This window comes from Acipenser ruthenus, chromosome 20 (assembly GCF_902713425.1).
Source record: "Acipenser ruthenus chromosome 20, fAciRut3.2 maternal haplotype, whole genome shotgun sequence".
Taxonomy (NCBI): domain Eukaryota; kingdom Metazoa; phylum Chordata; class Actinopteri; order Acipenseriformes; family Acipenseridae; genus Acipenser; species Acipenser ruthenus.
In genome coordinates this window covers 12,983,838-13,004,622 of record NC_081208.1, presented here as the reverse complement: position 1 = coordinate 13,004,622, position 20,785 = coordinate 12,983,838, and the positions used below count along the sequence as shown (strand labels likewise).

Sequence of the window (20,785 nt, the reverse complement as noted above, 5' to 3'; positions counted from 1 at the left end):
ATACCGTGCCTCTGTGCACCATACATTGCCTCTGTGCACCGTACCACACCGTCCAGTCAACTTGGCGCCTTGGCGTTCTAGGACCAACAAATGGCGCCTTGGCGTCCTAGGGCTCAGCAGCCTCAGACTCAGCGGCCGGCAATATCGCCGACCACTTTACGCACAAAAGGCAACAGCAAAACCACCAGTGGCTCAGCAGCATCCCTGGGAGTTTGCTGCCGCAGGTCCAGGGCCCTTATTCCAGGAGCCAACTGGATTACTGGTGATAAAGCACCATGGATATCTGGGTGCTCACCACAGTACAGAACTTGCTGTTCAATCTTCGCCCAGTAATCCTTAGTAGCACATTTCCGTTTAATCTTTGGCAAGCATGTCCCTAATGATTGTTTCTCAAGCAGCGTCAAAGGGTGTATTACTTTCTCTTCCTCGAAGTCATGATTTCGCCTAACCCGGAACGGCGCCAGGCGAGTACGTGGCATGTCCCTGCCTCCCTGTTATCGTTTCACTTTGGACCGCGTCTCTGGACCGGAGCCCTTAATGGGTAATCCCCGTCCTGACTCACCCCCTGCATCACCCTCCTATTCACTCCCATCCATTACCTCTGCACCTCCCACCGCTAGCCCCTCACGCTCCTCATCATCATAAAAATCCCAATCATCCTCTCGATATACAGCGGCTTCCCGCTCCAGTCCATCCCAATCTATATCACCACCATTACTTTGCAATACTCCACCCTTACCCAATCCTGCGACTGCACATACTCTCATTTTTACCTTGCTTGCCTTTGTCATGGAGCACTGCAAAAACTTAAATTGTTCCTTAAGCAAGGCAGTCTCTTCCTGACACACTTGCACCTTCTCTAATGCCGTAGTCAGTGCTCCCTGCACCTGGGGCAGCACACTACACATAATTACAATCCCTTTAGCAGGACGATATTTGTCCTGCTTGCTCCACCATTCTCGATGCTGTACTGGGGTCCACATGGGATCCCAGCCTTCATCCAACATTGACTTCTGCCATTTACTATGTTTTGTTAACACATAATCAATAACCTCAGTCATGTTTATTCACTGTATTTCGGTGCCCTCCACACCCGGTCTCTACAGTACCACCGCTGCCTCAGGTTCGCCCGAGTGAAACTTTTATTTTTGCAGTCCTACCGACTGCAACAAACCAGGTCTCTACAGCCCTATTCTGCTAACTGTATGACCCCCCCTCAGAGGTGCAGCTGACCACCCCGAGTGACACTTCTATTTTTACAGCCCTATTCTGCTGGCTACAACCCCTGTCGCTTAGCCCTATTCTAATGACTACAACGCCGTCGCCTCGGGTTCGCCCGAGTGAAACTACAGTACGTACTATTCAACCAACACCTCAAGACCCCTGCTCACCAGTGTACATCAGTCATAACACGTATAGCCTTTTAGTTGTTCTTTTATTTCACCTCATGCAGTTTTATCAATCAAGTCTGCTAGTGGCTTAACCACTAACTATGGAAGGTGGTTTTCATTAAAATACTCGCCCTCCTTGGCAGGCCAGTACCAGACAGGAAAGAATAATCACTGCGGCACATCCCATCCTCGTCGCCAGGTTGTGTAGTCGGTAAAATCCCATTTAATGTGAAATGACTGATGACTCCACTTGAATAGCAGTTTCAAGAAGCTTTAATACAATGCATGCAAGGGAAGAGCAGCAGCGGTTACAGGAACACATACTCTTTCTTGATTATTGACAAGGTAGCACGATATTTATACTTGATTAGCATAGGAACAAATAGGCAAATTAACATGTCATGATTATAGAACTTTCTCAGAGATGAAGACTCCCTTATAAGGGGTTGTTTTTAACTAAGCAGCTTTACCTCAAACTAGACATAACAGCGCCTATAAAAGCATAACTAACTATCTTTTGAGAAATGCATCTCAAGCAGTTCTCATCAGATTGTGCTGAATGTGCTGTGCTCAGAACACATGATAACGCACAGCACTCACAACACCACACAATCGTTTTTAACCCTTTAGATATCACATCACATATATCCTGCCTCTTCAAGGTGTGTCAGACCGGGTGACTGGTTCACTACAGTGGACCTGAAAGACGCCTACTTCTATGTCCCGATAAGACCCGGCCACAGGAAATATAAAATATAAAAATATCTCTTTTCAAGGGATCGCTTACGACTTCTGTGTTCTGCCGTTCGGCCTTTCTCTAGCCCCTCTCCCCTTTTCGAAGTGCATGGAGGCTATCCTGGCCCGTCTGAGGTTGCAAGGCATCAGAGTGCTCAACTACCTGCACGACTGGCTCATACTGTATGTGCCGCGTCTCCAGCACAGGCAGTAGCGCACACGGAACTGGTGATCGCTCACCTCGACAGGGTCAGCCTGATGGTACCGTCCCAGACTACCATCTACCTGGGAACCTGCTAGAACTCGAGCAGCATAATCGCCACTCTGTCAGAGGACAGAACCCAGAGGCTCCACACGTGCCTAAGGCTGTTTCAGCCCGGCGTGTCACAGGAGGTCGTCACCTTCCAGAGGCTGGGCCTGATGGCAGCAGCATCCCAGATACTTCCATTGGGTCTTCTCCGCATGCACCCTCTCCAAGCGTGGATCAGTCGCAGGGTGACTCATCCCCTCTTGCAACCACATCTCCGCCTGTAGGTGTCCCGACACTGTGGTGGAAACAGCCAGCTCAACTGTGTCTTTGTGTGGCAGTGGGCAGTATCTCCAGACGAGAGGTGATCACCATTGACGCCTCCGGCTCAGACTGGGGCACCATGTGGAATGGACGAGGAGCGCAAGGTGTGTGGCAGCCCCCTTGAGTGGGGCTACACATAGACGTTCTAGAGCTGCAAGCAGTTTTTCTAGCCTTGCAGAGTTTCTTCCAGGAAGGGCAGGGGATCCACGTGTTGATCAGGACGACACAACCGTGGTGGCTTACATCAACTACAACAATTTGGTTGCACTTTGTTGCAGAGTCACTGCGGCAGCTGCCTGTATGTCCAAGCTGCGCTAAAACGAGAGCTGACTGTGTGTCCAGGCTGCACTAGAACGAGGCCTGACTGTGTGTCCACGCTGCTGTAGAACAAGGGCTGACTGTGTGTCCACGCTGTGCTAGAACGAGGGCTGACTGTGTGTCCACGCTGCTGTAGAACAAGGGCTGACTGTGTGTCCACGCTGTGCTAGAACGAGGGCTGACTGTGTGTCCACGCTGCTCTAGAACGAGGCCTGACTGTGTGTCCAGGCTGCGCTAGAACGAGGCCTGACTGTGTGTCCACGCTGCGCTAGAACGAGGGCTGACTGTGTGTCCAGGCTGCGCTAGAACTAGGCCTGACTGTGTGTCCACGCTGCGCTAGAACGAGGGCTGACTGTGTGTCCAGGCTGTGCAGGGGATTGTTTGTATGCAGTCATATAAACAGAATAATCATATATTGTAGCGATCCTGTAATGTGTTCTCTTTACTATGAGCAGTGCTGGTGAAACCGCTGCTCCTGATTGACTGGGTTATACAATGTTCATTGGTCCTTGTAACAGGGCTAGATCTGTGCTGGCTGTCTGACGCATGCATGATCCTGCAGGGGGAGGTCGAGAGCCTCGTAAGTTCTGCCTGTCAATCATGGCAATGACATACAGAGGTTGGGTGAGGGTGTGTTGTCTTTCCCTCTTCTCTGAATGGTTGAGAGGCGGGCCTTGGGGGGGTCGCTCGACCTATAAGAACTAGGCTCTGTTATCCATTCGGGGGCCATTACAGGGGAAACCCAGTGACGCTGGGTTAGGAAGACGGTGTAAATAAACCAAGGCAGGAACGTCAGCAGCTGGAGCGAGAGAACGGGACAAGCAAGCACGGCTGAGGAAGACAGCCGATATTAAATAGAAGAGAAATAAAAATACTTGTTACGTACCCGAGGGGGACGTGTGTAGGTAGATGGGGGAACCTTGGCCACCCCAGTGTATAGTGAATAGCAGAGCGTAGGCCGGAGACCCGAGCTGACTGGTTTAGCGGCAGTGGGGGACACTGTATAAGCAGCACCTTTTGTTTGTAGTTTTATTACTGTTTTATTTTCTCTTTTGCTTTCATCTTTGGTTATGGAATATTATTTTCCAGCACTTGCATGTGCACTGGACTTGTGACTGTCTAGCTGTGTTGGTCTGCTAAGAAATAAATAATAAACCCTGTGGTCCTGATTATCGTTGCTGGTATTCAGGCCACGGACAACAGCGCCTTCTGCGGGTAAAAATGAATCAGTGCACCCCAGTGGTGTTTCGAAGAAAATTCTGTCTCATGTGTCAGTGAATGCCCACTACCCTCTCACAGTCCTAAAGGGCAGTGACAGAGCCAATAGGCTTGTCAGGCTCGACCAGCTCATTTGGGTAAAGGGGCGGGGCTGAATATATAAACGAAATGTCTGTATGTTGGTGATTGTTTGTATACAGTGGACTCTGATTGGTGATTGTTTGTATACAGTGGACTCTGATTGGTGATTGTTTGTATACATTGGACTCTGATTGGTGATTGTTTGTATACATTGGACTCTGATTGGTGATTGTTTGTATACAGTGGACTCTGATTGGTGTTTGTATACAGTGGACTCTGATTGGTGATTGTTTGTATACAGTGGACTCTGATTGGTGTTTGTATACATTGGACTCTGATTGGTGATTGTTTGTATACATTGGACTCTGATTGGTGATTGTTTGTATACAGTGGACTCTGATTGGTGATTGTTTGTATGCAGTGGACTCTGATTGGTGATTGTTTGTATACAGTGGACTCTGATTGGTGATTGTTTGTATACAGTGGACTCTGATTGGTGTTTGTATGCAGTGGACTCTGATTGGTGATTGTTTGTATACAGTGGACTCTGATTGGTGTTTGTATGCAGTGGACTCTGATTGGTGTTTGTATGCAGTGGACTCTGATTGGTGTTTGTATGCAGTGGACTCTGATTGGTGTTTGTATGCAGTGGACTCTGATTGGTGATTGTTTGTATGCAGTGGACTTTGAGCTGGCCACTAAACTGGCACTTCCTAATAAACGCATTGAAGATGATCAGGGCCTCCGTTTCCTGCTCAACGCTACAATATAACATCAGTCTCATAAAATATCATTATTTTGATTGTAAAGTTCACCTAGATTGCATTGTTTCTTGGTAGATTTAATTGTTTAAAGGTTTATGTAAGGCTAAGCAGCACTCTGAATTTTGAGACTGATGCTGAGTAAAGTGTGTGGCACAGCCATTTTCGGTTGCTGTCTTCCTATTTCGAGCCAGCCTAGTTGTCCACATTACATCAAATTACATTAAATTACATCAAATTACACCCAATGGTACAGTCGAGCCAGAACGCAGTTCCGGTACTTTTTTTTCTACAGACAGAACCTTGACTAAAGAATTAACTTAAAAACATTTTCTGATTTGTTATGAAAATGCTTATAAGCGCCCGACCGCTCTAATGTCGGTGCCTGGGCATCAATGAAGCCATCTAGTTTCTGTCAGGAAATCAAATTAGTCTTTCCATTGAATATGCGCTAGGAACAAAAAATCAGTGTCTGATTTCCTACATACCAGTTTTGATGGTACACTTCAAATCAGAGTCTCCAATAACCAGCGCGTGTTTTAAATGTTTGCAGTCAAATCTCCCGCACTGTAATTTATGCCTGCATGCATACATGACATTTAATAGAGAAAAGTGTAAAGTACTGCACACAGGCAATACAAATGTGCATTACAAAAACCATATGGGAGACCCAGGGGACCCAGGGGACCTGAAAAAAGAAACAAGGACCAGGGGTCACAAATGGAAATTCGATAAAAGGGCATTCAGAACAGAAAATAGGAGGCACTTTTTTACACAGAGAATTGTGAGGGTCTGGAACCAACTCCCCGGTAATGTTGTTGAAGCTGACACCCTGGGATCCTTCAAGAAGCTGCTTGATGAGATTCTGGGATCAATAAGCTACTAACAACCAAACGAGCAAGATGGGCCGAATGGCCTCCCCTCGTTTGTAAAATTTATTATGTTCTTAATAGGCGACAGTCATGAATTGATCATATTAATGAAGAGGCCCTCATTGCACCATTACACTCAGACCACTCCTCATTATTTATTGCCTAATCTTAAAACTAAGTGACTACGTACTGTGTTTTACTAGTTCAACTGGGTGTAAATAAGTAGTCATGACTACCTACTTACTAGTTAATGCAAGTAGTGAAACACAGGACACAAACTGACACCAGTCCTCGTGTCCTGCTCATTGCAATACAAACTCTACTGCACCACTGCTGCATACTTACACGGGTGATTTTTAAGTAAGTATTATGTCATAGTAAATAATGATTTTTTTTTTTTTCATCTGAGGCTAAACGCCCAAAAAAAAGATAATTGCTGCTGTGCTGTGTGTCCGGTTGACACACCCCTTTGAATGATTATCCTATCAGGTGTGGGTTGGATTGAGTGACACGCATTCACTTTGTAGAAGTTTAACTCATTCTCCAGTCTGAGACAATTGAACAGCCTGTGCCAAGCACTCAGCACCTCATTCGCGTAGTGAGACGTGCTGTTTTCACGAGGCTGCCTTGAATACATAAAACATCGATTCTTCAATTTAAAGCGAGCGTTTATCTTAGAGTAACAGTCTTTCTTAAAATGTGTTATTCATTTAGTACAAATATGTTGCCAATTTAAATTACAAAAGCTCATGTCGGCAGAGGCGTAAAGCAAAATCAAAGATGGCTGCCGGATAAATAAGATAAGAAGCTACATTTGGTGCGTAAAAAGGTGTTGTTTACACGTTTAAAATGGGTTGTATGCTTTCATTTCAGATATGTTTTAGCTATATGACAACTGATTACAAAAAATGATTTGATCTCTTTTTTTTTTTTGATAAAATCAAAAATTACGTCTGACCACCCTCATTCCAGCATGCATTCACCGGAACGCAGGTCATAACATTGGGGTGGGTGGCTGTGACACTCGGCTCGAGTAGCTAGAGACATGGACGAGCAGAGTGAAGCAATTCAAATGGGTCTCTTTTTGAAAGAGCTGAGATAGGAGAAAAGGGGTTGTTTATGTTTTGGGTGTAACTGTTAGGCGATTTTCTCCACGTAGGCTTGAACTGTGATTGTATAACTGCCATATATATATTTCTGTACGTCGCTTTGACTGCTCAAAGATGCACCGGCAGCTGTAGCTCAAATGAACCGACTGAGCCGGGGAGACGCTTTTCATTTCGTATTCAAAACGATTGAGTTCTCCCCTGTTTCCACAATAAAGAATTTGTTAGTTTTGGCAGTTTTTGTCCAGACTGTTCTATTGTAAAGACGAACCTTATAGTAACTGGACATGACTTGCGCGCCCGTTTCTTCTACATAGGAATGCCCGTGTTCACAGCACATTCACCCGGGGTTTGGGGTGTTTAAGCATTTTTTTACACGTCGCCACATTTTGCAATTCTGTTTAAAATTCCACGATTGTAAATCCTCGCTATTGAACTGTAATATAACTTTACATCTCGCGAGCAAGAACAATCGTCCGTATCTTGTAATCTCGTTTTAAATCTCGCAAGCGTGAACATAAGAAAGTTTACAAACGAGAGGAGGCCATTCAGCCCATCTTGCTCGTTTGGTTGTTAGTAGCTTATTGATCCCAGAATCTCATCAAGCAGCTTCTTGAAGGATCCCAGGGTGTCAGCTTCAACAACATTACTGGGCAGTTGGTTCCAACCCTCACAATTCTCTGTGTAAAAAAGTGCCTCCTATTTTCTGTTCTGAATGTCCCTTTATCTAATCTCCATTTATGAACCCTGGTCCTTTTTTCTTTTTTCAAGTCAAAGAAGTCCCCCGGGTTGACATTGTCTATACCTTTTAGGATTTTGAATGTTTGAATCAGATCACCACGTAGTCGTCTTTGTTCAAGACTGAATAGATTCAATTCTTTTAGCCTGTCTGCATATGACATGCCTTTTAAACCTGGGATAATTCTGGTTGCTCTTCTTTGCACTCTTTCTAGAGCAGCAATATCCTTTTTGTAACAAGGTGACCAGAACTGAAATCCTCCCTGTGTGCGACGCAGTGCTTTTCACAAAGAATCAATGCCAGAACTAGAAGTGGCATTGCATAACTGCAGTGGGGAAAGGGTGAAGTCAGTGTGAATTAAGTGCCGTTTCCAGTGCTTATCGGTTAAAACCAAAAATCAGAAGCATTAATTATAGATCGCATCCCCATTGGAACCTGTCAGCAGCTACACTTGATATCTGCACTCACAATGCAGCGACACAGCATTTGACACGTTTAAACCACAACAGGGTCTGTACAAATGCATTCAGTACATAAATACATGGGTTTTTTGATTTAATGACTCATTATATGTTGCTAAGTGTCAATGTCTTCCTCTAATCATGTTGAGAGTGTGTTTCATTCTCTTGCATTCTTTGTATGACAGACCCTCCCAACAGTAGAGTGCTGATAATGAAACTCTGTCACAACATGGTCACAGGGAGCCGCTCAACACGTAGAAACACACACAGCACTGAACTCTGCAATCGAGAAGCAAACTCAACACTGAGCAAGGCTGTGTCTCTGAGCAGGGCTGTGTCTCTGAGCAGGGTCGCTGTGTGTCTCTGAGCAGGGTCGCTGTGTGTCTCTGAGCAGGGCTGTGTCTCTGAGCAGGGCTGTGTCTCTGAGCAGGGTCGCTGTGTGTCTCTGAGCAGGGTCGCTGTGTGTCTCTGAGCAGGGCTGTGTCTCTGAGCAGGGTGGTTGTGTGTCTCTGAGCAGGGTCGTTGTGTGTCTCTGAGCAGGGTTGCTGTGTGTCTCTGAGCAGGGTCGCTATGTGTCTCTGAGCAGGTTCGTTGTGTATCTCTGAGCAGGGTGGTTGTGTGTCTCTGGGCAGGGCTGTGTCTCTGAGCAGGGTGGTTGTGTGTCTCTGAGCTGGGTCGTTGTGTGTCTCTGAGCAGGGTGGTTGTGTGTCTCTGAGCAGGGCTGTGTCTGAGCAGGGTCGCTGTGTGTCTCTGAGCAGGTTCGTTGTGTATCTCTGAGCGGGGTCGTTGTGTGTCTCTGGGCAGGGTGCTTGTGTGTCTCTGAGCGGGGTCGTTGTGTATCTCTGAGCAGGGTCGTTGTGTGTCTCTGAGCGGGGTCGTTGTGTATCTCTGAGCAGGGTCGTTGTGTGTCTCTGAGCAGGGTCGCTGTGTGTCTCTGAGCGGGGTCGTTGTGTGTCTCTGGGCAGGGTGCTTGTGTGTCTGAGCAGGGTGGTTGTGTGTCTCTGAGCAGGGCTGTGTCTCTGAGCAGGGTCGCTGTGTGTCTCTGAGCAGGTTCGTTGTGTATCTCTGAGCAGGGTGGTTGTGTGTCTCTGAGCAGGGCTGTGTCTCTGAGCAGGGCTGTGTCTCTGAGCAGGGTCGCTGTGTGTCTCTGAGCAGGTTCGTTGTGTATCTCTGAGCAGGGTGGTTGTGTGTCTCTGGGCAGGGCTGTGTCTCTGAGCAGGGTGGTTGTGTGTCTCTGAGCTGGGTCGTTGTGTGTCTCTGAGCAGGGCTGTGTCTCTGAGCAGGGTGGTTGTGTGTCTCTGAGCAGGGCTGTGTCTGAGCAGGGTCGCTGTGTGTCTCTGAGCAGGTTCGTTGTGTATCTCTGAGCGGGGTCGTTGTGTGTCTCTGGGCAGGGTGCTTGTGTGTCTCTGAGCGGGGTCGTTGTGTATCTCTGAGCAGGGTCGTTGTGTGTCTCTGAGCGGGGTCGTTGTGTATCTCTGAGCAGGGTCGTTGTGTGTCTCTGAGCAGGGTCGCTGTGTGTCTCTGAGCGGGGTCGTTGTGTGTCTCTGGGCAGGGTGCTTGTGTGTCTGAGCAGGGTGGTTGTGTGTCTCTGAGCAGGGCTGTGTCTCTGAGCAGGGTCGCTGTGTGTCTCTGAGCAGGTTCGTTGTGTATCTCTGAGCAGGGTGGTTGTGTGTCTCTGAGCAGGGCTGTGTCTCTGAGCAGGGCTGTGTCTCTGAGCAGGGTCGCTGTGTGTCTCTGAGCAGGTTCGTTGTGTATCTCTGAGCAGGGTGGTTGTGTGTCTCTGAGCAGGGCTGTGTCTCTGAGCAGGGTGGTTGTGTGTCTCTGAGCAGGGTCGCTGTGTGTCTCTGAGCGGGGTCGTTGTGTGTCTCTGGGCCGGGTGCTTGTGTGTCTGAGCAGGGTGGTTGTGTGTCTCTGAGCAGGGCTGTGTCTCTGAGCAGGGTCGCTGTGTGTCTCTGAGCAGGTTCGTTGTGTATCTCTGAGCAGGGTCACTATGTATCTCTGAGCAGGGCTGTGTCTCTGAGCAGGTTCGTTGTGTATCTCTGAGCAGGGCTGTATCTCTGAGAAGGGCTGTGTCTCTGAGCAGGGTGGTTGTGTGTCTCTGAGCAGGGTCGCTGTGTGTCTCTGAGCAGGTTCGTTGTGTGTCTCTGAGCAGGGTCGCTGTGTGTCTCTGAGCGGGGTCGTTGTGTGTCTCTGAGCAGGGTCGTTGTGTATCTCTGAGCAGGGTCGCTATGTGTCTCTGAGCAGGGCTGTGTCTCTGAGCAGGGTGCTTGTGTGTCTCTGAGCAGGGCTGTGTCTCTGAGCAGGGTCGCTGTGTGTCTCTGAGCAGGTTCGTTGTGTATCTCTGAGCAGGGTGCTTGTGTGTCTCTGAGCAGGGCTGTGTCTCTGAGCAGGGTGGTTGTGTGTCTCTGAGCAGGGTCGCTGTGTGTCTCTGAGCGGGGTCGTTGTGTGTCTCTGGGCAGGGTGCTTGTGTGTCTGAGCGGGGTCGTTGTGTGTCTCTGAGCAGGGCTGTGTCTCTGAGCAGGGTGGTTGTGTGTCTCTGAGCAGGGTCGCTGTGTGTCTCTGAGCAGGTTCGTTGTGTATCTCTGAGCAGGGTCACTATGTATCTCTGAGCAGGGCTGTGTCTCTGAGCAGGGTGGTTGTGTGTCTCTGAGCAGGGTCGTTGTGTATCTCTGAGCAGGGTCGTTGTGTGTCTCTGAGCAGGGTCGCTGTGTGTCTCTGAGCAGGGTCGCTATGTGTCTCTGAGCAGGTTTGTTGTGTATCTCTGAGCAGGGTGGTTGTGTATCTCTGAGCAGGGTCGTTGTGTGTCTCTGAGCAGGGTCGCTATGTGTCTCTGAGCAGGTTCGTTGTGTATCTCTGAGCAGGGTGGTTGTGTGTCTCTGGGCAGGGCTGTGTCTCTGAGCAGGGTGGTTGTGTGTCTCTGAGCAGGTTCGTTGTGTATCTCTGAGCAGGGTGGTTGTGTGTCTCTGGGCAGGGCTGTGTCTCTGAGCAGGGTGGTTGTGTGTCTCTGAGCAGGTTCGTTGTGTATCTCTGAGCAGGGTGCTTGTGTGTCTCTGAGCAGGGCTGTGTCTCTGAGCAGGGCTGTGTCTCTGAGCAGGGTCGTTGTGTATCTCTGAGCAGGGTCGCTATGTGTCTCTGAGCAGGGCTGTATCTCTGAGCAGGGTGCTTGTGTGTCTCTGAGCAGGGCTGTGTCTCTGAGCAGGGCTGTGTCTCTGAGCAGGGTCGTTGTGTATCTCTGAGCAAGGTGCTTGTGTGTTCTCAGTGCTCGCAGGTTTGTTTGCTGTGGGGGAGGCAGGCAGGCAGCACGCCCAGTCTAATTGCAGGTGCTCTGCGATCACGTTGAACCACAGCTCCAAGAAGGTGATTAAACAAACCTGTTTGAGAGGTTTTAAATGTCAACATGAGCAGGAGAGAGAGAGGGGGGTGAAAATCTTTTGAGAAAGAGTGAGAGTGAGAGATAGAAAGTCTGCAGCCTCCTCATTGAAGTGCAATCCAGACCTTTCAATACATCTGCTCTGCCCCCACTGATACATGTGAAGGGTTTCTGTATTCATACAGTGAAGGGTTTCTGTCTTCATACAGTGAAGGGTTTCTGTGTTCATACTGTGAAAGGTTTCTGTATTCATACAGTGCTGACCTGACACCTGAATTTGGGGTTAAATACCTCATTAGTAGAGGGGGAGAGGAATGCAGTTTAGTCTAGACTCGCCCGTTTAACCTGATCACACATGTAACGAGGGAGGAGGAGGAGGAGGGGGAGTGGCAGATAAAACGAATAAAACTCCTGAGTCATGGGACAACTGGGCAAAGGGGAACGAGAGAGAGGAGAGAGAGACCATGGGCTCAAACACCACGGTACCTGCCTGCCTGACTGTGTGCCTGCAGTAACTATTGATCTGTGTGTGTGTGTGTGTGTGTGTCTGTCCTTGTGTTTCTGTCTCTTTGTAACTCTCTGGTACGATCAGCAGCGATACTGAAAGAAAGCAGAAACGTTCTCCGACAAACACTCAGTGTTTACTCACTGAGTCCTAGTCAAATAATCTGACTGTTTGTGAGTGTGAGTTTGTGTTTTTTTTCAGTGTGCCTGTGTGTTTTTCAGTCAACATGTGTTTGTGTGTGTATCAGTGTGTGTTTCAGTCAGTGTGTTCAGTCTGTGTGTGTTTTTGTCAGTGTGTATATCAGTGTGCCTGTGTGTGTTGTTTTCAGTCAGTGTGTGTGTCTTGAGTGTGTGTTTTTTCAGTCAACATGTTTCATTCAGTATGTTTGTGTGTGTTGGTGTGTGTTTTTTCAGTCTGTGTGTTTTTCAGTCAGTTTGTGTTTTTTCAGTCAGTGTCTATCTGTGTGTGTGTTTTAGTCAGTGTGTGTGAATCACTGTGTGTGTTTTTCAGTCAGTTTGTGTATCTGTGTGTGTGTGTGTGTCTGTTTTAATAATTTCTTTTTATTTTCAGAGTTTGTAAGCAGCCCTAATGAAGTAGAGAGAACGGGGAAACAAGAAAAGAGAAGAAAATAACAAAACAAGACCTCTCCCTTTAGAGGAAAACAAAAGAAAGAAAAGAGGGAAGGAGACAGCTCCACAGTAAACAAGAGGAAAGCGACAGAGCGAGCCTTGAATCAGAAAGAAAGAAAAGATAACAAGCAAAGAACAGAAACAAGATTTTTCCGTTAGTGCTACTCCTCTGTGCACAGACAGACAGACAGACAGACAGACAGACAGACAGAGCTCTGCTAGGTTCAGACTGCACTCATTTCTGGTAGACATTTCTCAAGGCAAGGTCAGAACGCTGTGTTCATTGGGCTGCATGCTGACAGGAGAATGGGTCAGAAACTGGTTACCAGTTTGCTCTGGCAGCTGGGAGGCAGCGAGGAGTCCAAGGCAGGCTTCTCCATCCCTGTGCACCCCCCTCCCAGTGCCTCGCAGGCCCTCTGTTCTCTTGCCGACACAGGCGCCCTGTCGGCTCCTGATAGGCTGGCTGAGCTGCTGGCCCTGCCCCCCTGCTCCCCTGAGGTCCAATCACAACACGGCTGGAATGCCCAAGACTCCTCCCCCTGCATGACAGTCTGCGGATCACCTTTGACCTTCAAGAGGCGCCCCACCGCCCAGACGACCGACAGCATTCGAGGTACGAAGAGATCTTACTGTTACTGTTGTCAGCACCAGCATTATTCATTAGACTATTGAAGCATCCCATAATATTACTGGGATCATCATCCATGTTATTATGAACGTTGTCATTGCTAGTCTTGTTCATTTGCTGTTCTTACTATCATTATCATTATTAGTAGTCGTAGTCGTAGTAGTAGTAGTAGTAACAGTCCTGTTTAAATATTTGTATGCGTGACGACACTGGGTGTAGCTGCAGAGATGCCAACGGCTACAATCTGGCCGTAGCAGCCACTATTTTGGAGGTTCTGCTGCGGCGCTGCGTTGAAGGGGTATAATACTACGATTTTCATTAAATAAATAAACGATGGATACTCCCTGAACGTTTATGAAATGTTATTTCAATACCACGTGTGTGTTTTCCTGAATTTCTTTTTAATGAAGTTATTTTTCTTAATGCTGAAAGCTCGGAGCCGGGTTGCTTAGTAACTAGTTTAGGGGCCCTTCAGAAACCGCTACTATCAGACTTACAAATCAAACAAAAAACGTCGCTCTCCTCCATCTAAAACGGGTGGGAACCCATGTTCCTGCAGGGCTGCTGTCCCCCTGTTTTTTGTTCCAGCTGTGCCCTAAATTACATAATTAGACCAACAATTGGTAATAATTGGTCCAATTAAATAATTTAGGGCAGAGTTGGAACAAAAGCCAGGGGGGACACCGGCCCTCCAGGACCAGGATTGAACACCCCTGATGTAAAAGATTGAGGTTGTCTTGTCAGAAATATCCATTCATTAAAAGAAACTTGTCTGAATATCTTACTGTGAATCCTGCCGGACAGATTTCTCTGTGAATCCTGCCGGACAGACTTCTCTGTGAATCCTGCCGGACAGACTTCTCTGTGAAACATGGTACTGTGTCACTCACATAGGCACAAAAAAACACCAGCAATACACAAAATCTGACACTCCCCATTGCTGTGTTTGTGCAAATGGGTTTTGAGGTTTAGCTCGCTTTAAATAACAAATTCATTATTGGATACGACACAGCATTGTGTGTTTTGATATTTGCAGAGTAGTAAACATGTTTAATGTTTTTTCTGGTGTTGTTTTTTTTATGGTTTTGAGGTTGAATATTTCAGTCCAGGTTTGATGCACTTACGAGATATCAAAACACTCTCATTTACTAATATTTAAATCCAGAATAAATAGAATTCCAAATTGAAGTATTTTTATTGTGTTTTTTAAATGTATACATGCTGTGTGTTTACAATTACCAAAATGATGGATTGACCATCAGGAATTGGGTCATTGTCTTGCCAGAGCTTAAGAACCTTTTCATTTCTAGGGGCTGCCCGTCTCGCTGCGCGCGGCACATGGTACTGTTTTCACCTTTCAGAACCGCTCCAATAGAGCACTGCGATCGTGTAAAATGAGTCGTGTTATTAGCAGTGTTACTGTCTCAAAATCATCAGGGTCAAATTATCATTGGAAGTAGAGCTGTGAGCCACACTGACCAGAGACTGATAAAAACCTCAGAAATCCTCCCAACGCAGTGAAACCAAACAGCTGGCTCATCTGTACCGTCACGCTCTAGTTATACCGATCTAGAGAACCACGCGTCCCGTTGTCATGAGACCTCAGCCTTCTTCAGAGTCTGTCTGTCAGTCAAACCCAATCCTCCTAATAAGCCCTGGAGAGTCTTTTCAGAAGCATTTCGCTGGAATAGTCAGTAAGCCTGGCTGTTAACTATCTGAGCAGAAACAGCAATAGAGAATGACAGAGAACATAAGAACATAAGAAAGTTTACAAACGAGAGGAGGCCATTCAGCCCATCTTGCTCGTTTGGTTGTTAGTAGCTTATTGATCCCAGAATCTCATCAAGCAGCTTCTTGAAGGATCCCAGGATGTCAGCTTTGACAACAGACGGAGAGCAGACAGAGCAGGACATTAAACAGTGAAGAGGTGGAATGTTAGGCGTGCAGGTTGTTTCAAGCAGTATACCTTTAAAGTGCAGTGGTTCTGTAACCATGGCGCAGTGTCGACCATCTTGGCTCCAGGTTCCCAATGTTATACACTACCCCTGCTCCACATCGAGCTGCAAATGGCTCCAGTTTCCCGCCCCTCTGAGTGCTGTTTGGCTGTCTCCGCAGGTAGAATGGGGTACATGAGTGGCCTGCATGTGTGGGAGATCTCATGGCCCCCGTCTCAGCGCGGGACGCACGCCGTTGTGGGGGTCTCCACCACGCAGGCCCCCCTGCAGGCCGAGGGGTACCAGGCTCTGCTGGGCAGTGACCCTCACTCCTGGGGTCTGGACCTGGGGAAAGGGGTGCTGTACCACAGGGGGCAGGCACAGAGATACCCCACAGGTAAACACACTGACCCCTTTATTACAGGAGCCGGAACGCAATACAGGACTGTGGACACCCTGGAGCACAGCAGCCCTCCACTGCCTGGTACAGCTCACTCAACAGTGTCACTCTTACAGCTCACTCAACAGTGTCACTCTTACAGCTCACTCAACAGTGTCACTCTTACAGCTCACTCAACAGTGTCACTCTTACTCTTACAGCTCACTCAACAGTGTCACTCTTACTCGTACAGTTAACTCAACAGTGTCACTTTTACAGCTAACTCAACAGTGTCATTCTTACTGGGCTGCACCAGGTACAATGGAAAACCTCTGCTGAGGTTAAAGGAAAGTTAATAAAGATTCACTCTATAACTAAGCTGGGTTTCAACTCAGGCATAGCTGCTGCAGCTGAGACCTAATCAAGAAATCACAATGGGCTGAGATTACACACTGTATCACTGCACACTGCATCATTACACACTGTATCACTGCATACTGCACACTGCACCATTACACACTGTATCACTGCATGCTGCACCATTACACACTGTATCACTGCACGCTGCACCATTACACACTATCACTGCACACTGCACCATTACACACTGTATCACTGCACACTGCACCATTACACACTGTATCACTGCACCGTTACACATTGTATCACTACACACTGCACCATTACAAACTGTATCACTGCACACTGCACCATTACACACTGCACCATCACACACTGCCCACTGCACCCTTACACACTGCACCACTACACACTACCATTACACACTGCACCCTTACATACTGCACCCTTACACACTGCACAATACCATTACACACTGCACCCTTACACACTGCACAATACCATTACACACTGCTCACTGCACCACTACACACTGTACCCTTACACACGGCACCACTGCATGCACCCCTGCACACTACACACTGCACCATCTAGTGCCTTCCTCAGTGCTATTGAAACTGGAAGAGACTGAGACAAGCAGACCAGTGTTTGGGCTCTATTGCAGTTTGTGTTTGTGTTGCACAGGAGTTCATTCCTGACTCTGTTTGTTCTTACTCTGCAGGGCGCTGGGCAGAGGAAATTACCTCGTCGGGGTTCCCTGAGCGCATCCTGGTGGTGCTGGACCTGCAGTGTGGCACTCTGGGATATGCTTTGGAGGATGGGAGGTATCTGGGCGTGGCTTTCCAGGGGTTGAAGGGCGCGGCCTTTCACCCGGCCGTGAGTGCAGTGTGGGGTCAGTGTGAGGTCACCATCAGATATCGGAACGGACTGAAACGTGAGTGTGAGGGCTTGGACATCTCCCTCTCCTCCACTCCCACCTCTCCTCCTCTGCCCTCCTCTCTCTCCCCTGCCCTCCTGTCTCTCCCCTCCCCTCCTCTCTCCCCTGCCACCTCCTCTCCCCTCCCTCCCTCCTCCTCTCACCTGCCACCTCTCGACCCCCATCTCCCCTCCCCCTCTTCTCTCCCCTCCACTCCTCTATGGTTGAATTGTTATTACAATGATGAATCTCTTCCTCTTCCTCTCAGCTCAGCCCCTCTCTCTGCAGCAGCTGTGTCGGCAGTCCGTGAGGGAGGCTTTAGGACCCAGCAGGCTGGCGGGAGTGTGGGGCCTGCCTCTGCCCTCGGCTGTGCAGAGCTCCCTGCTGCAGCACTGAGGCCCCAGCCGGCCTCCGTGTCAGGCTGTGCTGCCGGCAGGCTCATCCAACGTCCACCATCTTGGCTCCAGGTTGTCTGTAGTTTATCCATGGCACCAGTGTCCTGCTCTGTAACCCATTCTCCACAATCACACCGGTCGCACCGAGCAAGATGGGCCTGCTACTGTGACAGGCTAAGAGCTGGCAGGACTCTGAGCCGAGCCTCTGAACCACAAACACTGATGAAACTGCAGCAGACGGCCATCTTGGCTCCAGCTTCCCTCTGGTTTCTATGCAGCACTGGCTCTGCATGTGGAGCCACAATGGCGTTAGTTTATTTGATTGTAAAAGTCACATGATTTCACTGTCTGACGAAGGCATCAGCAAAAATGCTTGTGCTTGACTCTCCCCATCTCTCTCTCTCTCTCTCTCTCTCTCTCTCTATGACGAGGGCAGTCTGCCCGATAGCTTGTCTAACCCTCTTGTGTGTATTTTTGTATGTTTGTTTGACAAGGGCTCTGATTGCAGAACTCTGTAAATATGATTGAGCTGCTCTGTACACACGGAGAGTCATAAATTAGACCTCATTCCAATGATATTAACACACAGAGCTGTGAACCTCAGCAACCACACATTCCAGCAAGACAGCAAAGCACAGCAGAGCCCCCAGGCTGCAGTGCTCTACCATCAGCACAGGGCTGGGCTCTACAGCTCCCATGCATTGCAATAGCATGTTAGAGCAGGTTACAGCATCTGAATGTTTGTGTGGAGCAGCAAACCCAACACTGTAACAATCTGAAATAAATACAAAAGTAAAAACCACTATCTCTATACATTCAAAATCAATTGTACTTTCTCATTCACCATGTTTAGAACAACTAAAAGAAACAGAATAAATTCAATGACAAACGTTTAGACTAGAAAGTACAGAGAGCCTTCTAGTGGAAACATTTGCCATTGAATTTACACTGAAGATGCTGAGAAAGACTTCTACTAAATTCATTAAGTTTCTTTCAGTGTTTCTAAATTGAGCAGTGAGTCTGGCTGGTTAAGCAGGGGGAGTCAGTGAGTGTGAGTGTACCCTCATAGCCTGCAGGCGGAGTCAGTGAGTGTGCCCTCATAGCCTGCAGGGGGAGTCAGTGAGAGTGAGTGTGCCCTCATAGCCCTGCAGGGGGAGTCAGTGAGAGTGAGTGTGCCCTCATAGCCCTGCAGGGGGAGTCAGTGAGAGTGAGTGTGCCCTCATAGCCCTGCAGGGGGAGTCAGTGAGAGTGAGTGTGCCCTCATAGCCCTGCAGGGGGAGTCAGTGAGAGTGAGTGTGCCCTCATAGCCCTGCAGGGGGAGTCAGTGAATGTGAGTTTGAGTGTGCCCTCATAGCCTGCAGGGGGAGTCAGTGAGAGTGAGTGTGCCCTCATAGCCTGCAGGGGGAGTCAGTGAGAGTGAGTGTGCCCTCAAAGCCCTGCAGGGGGAGTCAGTGAGAGTGCTTTACAATGCTTCCCTATGCGTCACCAGACCTCTCTGTGCTTTACAAAGCTTCCCTATGCTTTACCAGACCTATCTGTGCTTTACAAAGCTTTCCTATACTTTACCAGACCTCTCTGTGCTTTACAAAGCTTCCCTATGCTTTTCCAGACCTCTCTGTGCTTTACAAAGCTTCCCTATGCTTTACCAGACCTCTCTGTGCTTTACAAAGCTACCCTATGCTTTACCAGACCTCTCTGTGCTTTACAAAGCTTCCCTATGCTTTACCAGACCTCTCTGTGCTTTACAAAGCTTCCCTATGCTTTTCCAGACCTCTCTGTGCTTTACAAAGCTTCCCTATGCGTTACCAGACCTCTCTGTGCTTTACAAAGCTTCCCTATACTTTACCAGACCTCTCTGTGCTTTACAAAGCTTCCCTATGCGTTACCAGACCTCTCTGTGCTTTACAAAGCTTCCCTATACTTTACCAGACCTCTCTGTGCTTTACAAAGCTTCCCTATGCGTTACCAGACCTCTCTGTGCTTTACAGTGCTCTAGTTATTACACTTGGCTTTGCTTTTACTATGGGACACTTTTATAAGGGAACACAGTTACAGTAATAATTCTGAATGTAATAGTTTTGAGCGGAGTATCACAGTTCTCTTAATGATGTTCACATTCACGCTGTATCCTTTCCTGTGCCAGGCATCACACCCAGGAGCCACTGTGCCCTCGGCATAGCTCTCACAATCATGTGGAACCCGACCTGCCTCCTAGAGGAGTCAGTATATACTGCATCTATATACTCACACACACACTGATACACACACACTGACACACACTGATACACACACTGATACACCGATACACACACTGATACACACACAGAGAGACACACACACACACTGACCCCCCCCCCCCCCCCCCCACACACACACACACACCTCCCCTCCTCACATCATGTAACTGTACCATGCAGACCTTGTGCACTGAACTTTCATTGTAGTGCTCAAAATGGTTAGGGTCAAGATGATTTTAATAAAAAAATATATATGTATTTCAACTAAGAATATTCAAACACTATTATTCAGGACTTTCAGTTAGTTTTGAAGAATGCAGCTCTTACTAGGTAGTGGGGGGCATGATGTCATCGAGGCGCATTGCGCAAGGGGGGTGTCACCCTCCCACTGGAAGCTGTTGAAAAAAGGGATTCAAATGCTGCAACTTTGGGTGGTTTAAGCATGTGCTAGACTATTTCATTTATTATTGTTTGATGCTGAAGCTATTCATGAATAAGTTAGTATTCCTCAATTCAGTTGCATAATATTATATACAGACGTGCTCAAATTTGTTGGTACCCTTACAGCTCATTGAAATAATGCTTCATTCCTCCTGAAAAGTGATGAAATTAAAAGCTATTTTATCATGTATACTTGCATGCCTTTGGTATGTCATAGAATAAAGCAAAGAAGCTGTGAAAAGAGATGAATTATTGCTTATTCTACAAAGATATTCTAAAATGGCCTGGACACATTTGTTGGTACCCCTTAGAAAAGATAATAAATAATTTGATTATAGTGATATTTCAAACTAATTCGTTTCTTTAATTAGTATCACACATGTCTCCAATCTTGTAATCAGTCATTCAGCCTATTTAAATGGAGAAAAGTAGTCACTGTGCTGTTTGGTATCATTGTGTGCACCATACTGAACATGGACCATGTGGAGATCAGAAAGAAAATAATAGACAAGCATGGTAAAGGTAAAGGCTACAAGACCATCTCCAAGCAGCTTGATGTTCCCGTGACAACAGTTGCAAATATTATTAAGAAGTTTAAGGTCCATGGAACTGTAGCCAACCTCCCTGGGCGCGGCCGCAAGAGGAAAATCGACCCCAGATTGAACAGAAGGATAGTGCGAATGGTAGAAAAAGAACCAAGAATAACTGCCAAAGAGATACAAGCTGAACTCCAAGGTG

The 20,785-nt window shown here is 47.6% G+C and overlaps 1 protein-coding gene across 3 annotated transcripts; it reads left to right on the top strand.

The window, feature by feature from the left end:
* Positions 1–6,186: 6,186 nt before the first annotated feature.
* Positions 6,187–20,288, top strand: LOC117425370 (SPRY domain-containing SOCS box protein 2-like). 3 transcript variants are annotated; one of them, XM_058993510.1, is made up of 5 exons: positions 6,187–6,307; positions 12,699–13,370; positions 15,501–15,716; positions 16,780–16,992; positions 17,243–20,288. In XM_058993510.1, exons 2-5 carry the CDS (start codon positions 13,064–13,066, stop codon positions 17,368–17,370), a joined length of 864 nt encoding a protein of 287 aa, XP_058849493.1. In that variant the 5' UTR covers positions 6,187–6,307; positions 12,699–13,063; the 3' UTR covers positions 17,371–20,288. The 3 variants fall into 3 exon arrangements, with proteins under 3 accessions (XP_058849493.1, XP_033898142.1, XP_033898141.1); XM_034042251.3 differs by lacking the exon at positions 6,187–6,307 and adding an exon at positions 6,502–6,764; XM_034042250.3 differs by lacking the exon at positions 6,187–6,307 and adding an exon at positions 11,409–12,105.
* Positions 20,289–20,785: the final 497 nt, after the last annotated feature.

What these genes read in the sequence shown, in the direction of transcription:
- LOC117425370 (XM_058993510.1), top strand. Translation starts at nt 13,064, where the DNA reads ATGGGTCAGAAACTGGTTACCAGTTTGCTCTGGCAGCTGGGAGGCAGC. An exon ending in GACGACCGACAGCATTCGAG is followed by an intron (nt 13,371 to 15,500) that starts GTACGAAGAGAT and finishes CTGTCTCCGCAG; the next exon opens with GTAGAATGGGGTACATGAGT. An exon ending in GGCACAGAGATACCCCACAG is followed by an intron (nt 15,717 to 16,779) that starts GTAAACACACTG and finishes CTTACTCTGCAG; the next exon opens with GGCGCTGGGCAGAGGAAATT.